General features: G+C 50.1%; 1 protein-coding gene across 1 annotated transcript; it reads right to left on the minus strand.

Annotated features, from left to right (window-relative positions):
* Positions 1 to 211: 211 nt before the first annotated feature.
* LOC149808919 (uncharacterized) lies at positions 212 to 6479 on the minus strand. The gene is made up of 8 exons (XM_089995088.1): positions 6445 to 6479; positions 5810 to 5929; positions 4979 to 5245; positions 4161 to 4549; positions 3148 to 3374; positions 2604 to 2797; positions 973 to 1509; positions 212 to 335 (listed from the first exon to the last, which is right to left on the minus strand). Exons 1-8 carry the CDS (start codon positions 6477 to 6479, stop codon positions 212 to 214), a joined length of 1893 nt encoding a protein of 630 aa, XP_089851214.1.
* Between the last annotated feature and the right edge of the window lie 3028 nt (positions 6480 to 9507).

Genomic DNA, 9507 nt, shown 5'->3' on the forward strand with positions numbered 1-9507 from the left:
ATGAATTGCAGATGAGGTGAAACACACACAGTGGCATCATGCTTTGCCATCCACAGCACAACAAACATCCTTTACATGTCCTGTACCAAATCATGTGGGCCACTCGCGCGCAAGAAAACATCTCTCGCACCAGTTGGTGCAACGGCAACCAACTGCAATAGGATGTCACCGACGCAGACACAATGCCTTCAGTGGTATGTGTGTGGCTTCCTCATTGGCCGTGTTGCAGAGGAGTGGCAGCCTCGGACTTGATGGCAGCAACCCGGGCAGGTACATTGGCAACTGGCTGCTGGTCGCTGGGCTCTGTCGGAGCCTCAAACATGGGGATCTCATATCTACAAAAGCAAACAGTATCATATCGGGAATTCTCAGGCTCAATTGGGAATGTTAAGAGCACAAGTGCACAAGTGCCATCGTGACATCTCCGATTCCAGTGACAGGGGGTCTCATCTGGGTTCACCCACACGTACCAAGACGATTTTCCCATCCCATGATTCCCAAGTTGTACTTGCACTTGCCAATCTCCTTGTGCATGCGTTAGTAGTGTGAACAGATACATCATTACATCATCATCATGCACCCACATTTGCGCTAACTAAACTCATTTGCACTGTGCCGACCCATGCAAAATGCAGTTTTGACAAAAGACTGCCCGCGCGCGAGAACATACAAGTAGCTCAAATACCCATGTGGGCATGCTGATGATGTGACCTTCAAAACACTACTGCGTCCACATGGGCGCATCGACATCCAGTCAACTACGTACAGAAATGTATTGGCAGGGCCAATCAGGAATGAGACAGGGATTGCCAGGCCTGAAGCTCCCTTTCAACAGATTAACAGTGCCAGTCGCTGCGCCCTTACCCGCTTCAAGGTGAACCCGATCGGCTCATTATTTTGTTTATTTGAGAGACTTGTTGCAAACCGTGGCCATGGCACGACTCAGTTGATAATGTGATATGGACACCTCACCTGGAAAGCACACTCAGCAGCACTTGGTCGGTCTGTCGCAGCCACTGGATTTGTGATGTTGTGGCGGGCACTGGTGGCAGCACATACTGATGAGCATCGTGTGACTGTGTTGGCTTGCTGTCAGATGTATCCTCAGCAGCAGCATCTGTTGACACTTTATGATCGGATTCCGCAGCTTTTTTTGCTTCATGATCAGCTGCATCTTGCCCACTTCTTTGCCGCTTGTCGCGATAGGCATCCACCATTTTTTGTGCTTTGCTCGCCCTTTTCAACCGCTGCCTCTCCTTCCACTCAAGCGGCTCTAGATCATGCTGCAGCTGTGCAAAAGCCGCATCTAGGGAATGCAAGCAGCGTTTGAACCGTGAGGTGAGGCATGTGTGGAGGCATGGGGCCATATAGACGGACCCATGCAGGACGTAATAGAATGCCTCTTGCCTTGTTCTTTCAGGAGCGAGCCGCTGTTGTCGCTTAATCACATACAGCACCGGCTCTTGGCATGCGGTGAGAACGTACTCAATGCCACCAGGCTTCATGGTACTGCACACCATCCAACTGTAAGTCATCAGTCACAATCGTTGGAAAGAAACGTAACGCTGAACAGAGGAAGAGATATATGTTATGAGCGAAATAGCTTGTCTGGTGCGAAATCCTCAGCAGAAGTGCCACTGGGTATCAGCTCAAGCAGGATATAAACCCTGTCAGGACGTACTGCAGCGTGTCAAGTCCAAGGCCTTGTCGTTTACACTCCTCGTTATTGCAATTCTTAGAATAGAATGGAGATCGAGCGAAATAATCCATCACGTTGTGCTGATTCAAGGGTCCTAGCCCTAAGAAGACGTCGTCACGCCATTGCAACCCTGTCAAATCCTCAACAACAGTAGCGTCCACGTCGCCCATCGAAAAGGACTGACATAAAACTATTATAGCCTGAAACTGATCGTCGACGCTTGTTTTCACGAGATCAATGATTATCACGCTATTTCACAGACGCTATGAAACGAATGCGTCACGCAAGAGGAACCTTGAGCCTGCTTGTGACGATCTGAAAGCTGTGGTTTTCGCCAGGTTGTAAAGGAGTGCATTTAACCCGAGACTCATGGTTTATCGTGCATTGACAAGTGCTGACACGGTCTCTTGGTTGTTTCTACCTTCAGATAGGTTTAGCCAACACCCAGCCTGGGACCCAGGCTGGGTCCCAGGTCCTGGGCCAGGTCCTAGACCACCTGGACTCCCCCTAGCTGTCTACCTGGGCCCCAGGTAAATAACAGGTCCTTGGCGAATGGTGATCTCGATAAGGAGTGAGAATGGAAATGGCTGGTCTCAGACGTTACGAAAGGCACACTTTCTGTCAAGATTTACTTGCACGTTTGTAAATCGTTGAAGACAAATTGACACACGGGAACGAACGAAATAGCGAAATCGCACTATCTCTATAACTTCGCAGAATAACGTCAATTCCGAAACACGTCCATGCTTGGTGATGAGGTACCTTGTTACAAAACTGCCGCATCCACATGGACATTGCTTTCATGACATAAATCAGACAACATTTTAAACGAGTGCAACAAATCAAAGTGATTCGATTTGAAGAATCGATCACTTCGGGATACCCAAACATGTCTATTCCTCACGAGACCGCATTCCCTTTGCGAGGGATATGTGTGTCCTCCCGAGGATTGCGAGTGCCAAGCATGGTTGGTAGGGATGTCAGATTCTGTAAGCCCATGACGGGGCCTGCATCCCAGATCAGATCAAACCCCCCTTGACTCATAGGCACCTGTCCGGCGTCTCGCGTACCCTCCACGTCCACAACATTGATGACATCCTGCATGCGCGATCCTCCTGTTGAGTTGCAAGCCCTTGCAAGTCCCCACGTTCTGATCCTCTGCACCGCTCCTTCACAACAGCCTGCAAGGGATCAAGGTAATGCACTTCAATAAAACACATGTCAAACAGGGGTGGCGCCCACAAAGGGTGGGGACAGCCATGGCTGAACTTGCGCCTAATTGAAGGGATGCAGCATCCCAGATAGCTAGCTGGGGAGGCCAGGTTGTTGGAAAGCTTCAAGACAATGACCAATGGTGTGAGCGCACATTGAATGCGTGGAGTGCCCAAACAGACATGTCCGCCATCGTTTGATCGATAATCCGTGACTCACCGGGCAGTGGAACGTACCTCCAGGAGCTTGTACTTGAGTTCGTAGTCCTCGTCGGTGTCTGCAGTTAGGCTTGGAGAGGAATTGACTTCAATGAGCCAGGGTTTGAGGTTCTCGTCAATCAAGACATCGTAACCATACATCTCAAAGCAGTGCTTGTCATTGATCATCAAAGGCTGCACGGCCAGTAGCGAGCGGATGATTAGATTCTGTATGTTTGCAAACAGCTCGGTCGTTTGTTGCGAACCTGCACATCGTTACACAACTTCAGCAACTTGTGAATCAGGAAGACATCACTAGCCGCAACAACCTCATCCCCTTCTGGCTCTTTGTCCAAATGCGTTTTGTCCATGCATGACCCAGTCCACCGCTCGAAGTTGGCCCGGCTTTTGGTGGAGCAGTGGTTGAAGTGATTGTCACGCATTCCAATGATTAATGCAGTGTACAAAGGCTTGCGACCTTGTTCACAGAATGGATTGCAAAACAAGCACTGTTCCACTATGTTGCCATCAAATTGCTCGCTCGTGTCATCATCATCAGTACACCCGTCGTCAAAGGGCAGTGCACTCTGATGATGATGCATATGGCTTATGTAGGGGCAATGCTATCATGTACCGGCATTCTCTTCAAGTTTTAGCTCGTGCCAGCGGCCGCGCGTTTATGACAGGCTTGCTTGTTCCGACCGCTGACGTTCAATGAGCTGTATCGAATGTGCTGTCTTTGTTGCTTGTTGACTATTTCCTGCCATTGTCTATGTGATGTAATGATGATGTATCTATGTGTATCTATGTCTTTGTTGCATATCTATGTGATGTAATGATGCACTAAAGACACCAGCGAGCGATATGATGATAACATAGTAGTACAGAGCACGTTTCGCATTTTCGCTTTTCCAACGTTATGTAGTATGACCTCTGGCTTCCTACCCATGCATGGTATCAGGAAAGCACTTGCAAGAGGTTATCACACAAGCATCTGGTTGTAAAGCAGCTAAACTTTTAGCTGAAAGGTGAGGTTCACCGTGGGAGCTTACCGTGCTTTGATAATAGGAAAGTCTTGAGCCGACGTATCGACCACTTCATCCCCCTCCAAGGATCGTAACCCGCTGCGTGCTTTTGAATGGCAACATTGGTGAGATGGACCTCGGTGTTGGCAATGTCACTCTTTTTCATGCTAAACCGTGTCAGGGTAAAACGAGCAAATCCTGTACGATACAAATAGACCTGCAAGGGGCTATAGGAAACCACTAAGCAGTAGATCCGGAGGTCAAATTTCTTGCCCCCAATGAGGTACGGATTCTCTATGTAACGCTGCACCACGTATGTCTCTGGAGCGTCATCCCCGATGTATGACGTCACACCCTTCTTCCAATCGCCAATTTGGCTGAGCTTCGTGAACAGAAAAATGCCTTTGCCTTGGGACCTGCACGTCAAAGTAAGTGCACACACTGGCTATGCAAATTGCAAGCACATGGGAGCGCAGCCCCTTCAACCGTGGAACATGCTGGGCGTGACAGAATGGACAAAGGAGGAGCCCCTCATTGGTGGCACATGTCAGCATTACATTCAATCAATGGCTGCAATAGCTACGCAAGCTGATCTGTATCAAAAGCAGTGCTTCGCCAGAATGGGTTTGAACCCCGAGTTTCGAACATTGATGCATTTTGGGTATCTGGACCCGGAAAATGACCGGGTCTGGCGAAGCATTGATCAAAAGTGCTCGAAATATGGACCATATGGTGCATCATAAGCACCATGCAGGCTTTTTTGGTGACCAGGACAAACGAGAGCCTTGCCCTAACTTGCATCAAAGCCTCCCAGGCCTGTGTTTACAATCAACAGCGATGCTCACCTGCCAATGGGCTTCATGATCCACACCCCCCCATCCTTGCGGAACTCCTCGACAAACAGCCTGTACTCCATCGGCAGGACAAATGTTGTTGGGTAGAAGCTGTAGTTGCTGGCTTCAGCAACCCGATCCTCCCTTTCCAGCTGCCGTCGAGCTCGCTTGAGGTTCTTGACAAGCAGGTCTTTGCGCGTCAGCTCATAGTGATTCCGGAAGTGATTGATCTTTTGACAATCATTGAGATGCAACCCCTTCATGACTGTGTGTATCCATCTGCATCCAGCAGTTCATCATAACGACCGGTGTATGGTCGCTCTTGTGAGCTCGATAGCGTGACAATCAACCAAGCAAACTCATCGGTTGACACTGGTGGAGACAAGCCCCAAATGATGAATGACTTCTACAAAGTAGTATTTGTACACCATCTGGCACGCGTATGCACTTTTGTGTTGCCTACCATTGTTCCCAACATTGAGCGGGCAGTGTGTGCCATTTGTCCCTGGCGCCTTGTGAGTGCCTTGAGTGTATATCAGTTGATGGGCTGATTAATTGATGGGCTGGTGATCCCTCTGGAACGTCCATCGGCAAGGGAGATGCCAGTGATCTGTGACGGCGCGTGCAAGACGTTCGCTGCCGGATGTTGTGCTCATGCTACCGAAGCATACCTTTGCCATGGTGCTTCTAATTGTATCCTTCCTTCCCAGGCAGTCCTGTGGAAATATGTGGATGCTACACACCCCCACTGAAATGCACGGGAGCCATGGCCGTCCCGCCCATTGTCATCCTTACGCCTTTGACAGATGCATCTTATCGTACCCACTTCTCAGAGGAGCGCACCCTACGTCAGCCCAAAAGAAGTCCCAATCAGTATCGGCCTCGGTCTCATGCCAGCCTTTTTTGCGTTGCAAAACGTCGAAGATAGTGTTCTTTAGGCTCGAGCGCCACCTGATCGCTCTTCTGCACGATCAAAGTCGCCGTTAGCCGACGTCAAGGCGTCGACACTGTGCGCACCGTCGATACGTCAAGCGCTTGGAGCATCGCTCGACGTGCACACGGACTTCGCGATGCACAGCACGCGAAAGCCGTCAAGTTCGCCAGGCGCGCAAATAAGGATGTGAGTCAACGGGGAGCGCTTCTGGAGCTCGGTGATCCAACGTGCTCTGAACTACAGACCTGGGTGTTGCTGAGTTCTGCGCTGGCGTATGCACAGCGCAATATCTGAACATGTTAGCGACGAACCGGGATTGATTTTGTAATAAATAAGGCCCAAATCGGGACACACGCAGTCCGCATATATGATAGGGATGCATCGGATTGTGGTCACGTCCATTTGAATTGCAGAGCGCCAGAGCGCCATGTGAACTGAGTGCTGGTGGTTTGACACAAGGCCCGTCTGCGGGGCATTCGAAACTCCCTCAAGATCTATGTATGCACCATGTTGCATGAGTACTGCGCTGTTTCAATAGGCATACCCCTTGTCACGAGGGCGCGTAGGGAAATTGCTCATTTCGCAGGAAGCTGTTGAGCATTAGAAGCCGAACAACCAACCTGACCTGCTTAAAATAAACACCGCTTTACAATTCTTCGTATACGTTTGCCTGGTATCACTCCCATGATTGTATTGGGCTCATACTAACCAGCACGATAGTGAGACAGCTAGTATAAACGACAATTCTCTGAGTTCGAAAGAGATTGAAACCAAAGGAAACCGCCACATAAAATAAGATATACGCATAGCATGAACATGGCGATTGTGGTGAGCTCAGGAATTTGCGGAAATCGTGGTAAAATAATTGCTTCTGGCGCTTTGCCACTCGAGGGTGGCACAATTCAACCCATCTGGGAGGCGTTCGCCAGCGCACTGGACATCATCATACACAATACTGAATGAACATTGAGCAGAACATGTTGCAGTAGCAGTCTCGTATGCAATCGACCCTCTGGAGGGTGAGGAGCAGTATTGGGGTTCGAAGCTGCTTATTTTGTCCACTGTAGATGGACTTTTTCAAGAGTCTACAGGAGCGTGCTCAGCAAGCTGTAGCTACAGCGAGTGAGTTGGCCTCAAAGGCTGGCGAGAATGCGCTGGTATGCTTCCGAACTCAAACAAACGCTGCATGCGTCATCACCCAGGACGTTTATCAACCCTCCTTATAGAAAAGCCAACGCAGGCAACTATGCACGTCAAGGAACGCGTGAAATGATCTCGAGGTAGATGAGGAATGTCGTTGTTTTGAGAAGGCGAGTCGTCGCTACCAAACAACTGCATGTGAATGCGTTCATCGGAAAAGGAACAAGTAGTGCGCTCAATAGAGACAGTGCTGCATGTAATGAGTTTTCATCTAGCAAAATTGACGGGTCTTCCAATATTGCCGAGAAATGGCTTGGGCGTACGGGTTTTGGTCCATTGCTGCTGGCAGTATCGCAGTCATACACTGTGAGGCAATGTTTACGATGGCTTCGTCGACGTCCTTGAGCCTCCATAAGCTTGTATGTACTGCATGCAGGCAGCGCTGGATGTGGTCGCAGCTGATGCGCGAGGCATTGCAGGAGACACCCAATTGGCTTATCAACGAGTTCAGGCAGTAGCGCAACGTCGCTCTTCTACGCCGGTTCGCACTCCTAGCTCGTGTCCGATGCGTGCCGTAACTTGCCTGTGAGAAAAATTGTCGGTTCGTTGGGTGCTAATGGCTTGATCCTGCAATTGTCGTGTCCTCACCCGGTAGTCGGACATGCCAACGTATCTCTGTATTCGGCTCACGAGACCTGTCTGAAGACAAGTCTTTGTTCCAGGCGGTAGACCCGAATGAACTGGCCAGCGCTCGAATTTCCGACGAGCTGCTCGACCACGTCCGTACTCTCACGTATGCTTCGTTCCGTGAGAACGAAGATGCCTCGGCGTCCGAGTCTTCGTGCCAGGTGTTGCAACCTTGGCAAGTCCGCCACGCTACTCTCATACTGAAACTTTGTCATGAGCTGGAAGACCTGCGATTCGTACTGTCTCCCAAGTACGTTCCGGCCAAGATTCATTATGTACACCTGCAGCACAGGAATTGGCACCAATTTATGAAAACAGCCCTTGCAGACATGTCTCGTTTCCTTTCTTTTTGGACTCGCAGTGATTTGTATGCTGCAACAGCGTGAAATTGTGACCTGCAAAAGCCTCTGCAATGCATTTGTTGACATACAGATTCCCAGGTAGTATCTGAGGTGCCAATGTCCATGTGGATGCGGGGTGTTGTAACTAGGTACCATCATCATAGGCATCCAAGTTGACCGGAATGACTTGCGTGTCTCGACGAGCTTCCCAGCAACAAGCTGAAAAGCGAACCCTACATCGAGTGGAATCATACAAGAACATCCGCTTAATGTACACTTGCGTGGCGAGCAGATCAATTGCACAGGCAACATGATTTCGATTTGCTGGCGGCCTGCAAGGTGTCCGGCCCTAAAGTTTGCGTGCCCTCTTTGCAGGCGCATGTCGGAGGCGCGGTTTTGGCAGATTTATTTCTTCCTGGCAAATCCGTACATAGATGCAGCCGCGGCGAACCTGGTGGTGACACCCTCCCCGTCGCACCCGTCGCCGTCCACCGGCTCTCCTCGCCAGAATGCGACCGGCATGGCCTCGTACAAGCCCAGCGCATCGTGGAGCAACATCGACAGCTGCCGAGATGGGTGGGACTCTGAGGACTGGGAGAACCAGGCCAACGAGTCTCGGGGCAAGCTGGCAGCCACACCGGACGATCTGGACGAGTATCTCAAGGTATGCAGCCATCGCCGTGCATTGTGGTTGAATTTGCTAACAACGTCGGCTGGGAAGATTGGCATAGTTGACCGTGGATGCTCTAGGCATGGTCTGAGAACTGTTGAGGCTGCAAGGGGTTCCATTCCAGGAGCCTCAACTTCACAAAAAGGCACCGGTAATTTGCGCCAACATGTATTCGAAGACAACTATCGAGACTTCAATCAATCAGTTCTTGTTTGCTCATTTGATGGTGGGTATCTCGAGATAGGGAGGATGTGCAATCCCATGCGACCCAAACTTTTTTGGGTGTGGCGTTTCTGTTGCTGGGCGTGCAGGAGAGTGACCGCCATCGGTGACCACATCCTAATCCCTTTGATGAGTAAGCCGTGAAATTTCATTCAGATGCGTTGTTCACACTGCTTTCTGGGTTGATACAGGACATCATGGATGGCGACAATGAAGGCGGCATGCCGGCAGCAGGCGATGACAACGGCGATGACCTGGACAAGTATCTGGACGAGCTCGATGACAATGAGAGCACAGGCGAAATCGTTGACGAGGCCGTTGCAGCTGAGAAGAATGGTGAGCTGTTGGAGGACGATGACTTGTCGAAATACCTTGATGACCTTGATGTCGATGATAGCGATGAGGCCAACAGCAACCACTGACTGGCTTTTTGCTTATGGCGACCCTTGTGTATCATTGTTTTCACTTTCAAGGTCATCATTGTACATTTGGACAAGCCCATCTGTTCAGCTGTGGTGAAATCATTCACACATCTGGAAGTGCGGTC

Source organism: Nuphar pumila, unplaced genomic scaffold, assembly GCF_984573655.1.
Source record: "Nuphar pumila unplaced genomic scaffold, dmNupPumi1.hap1.1 HAP1_SCAFFOLD_1982, whole genome shotgun sequence".
NCBI lineage: Eukaryota > Viridiplantae > Streptophyta > Magnoliopsida > Nymphaeales > Nymphaeaceae > Nuphar > Nuphar pumila.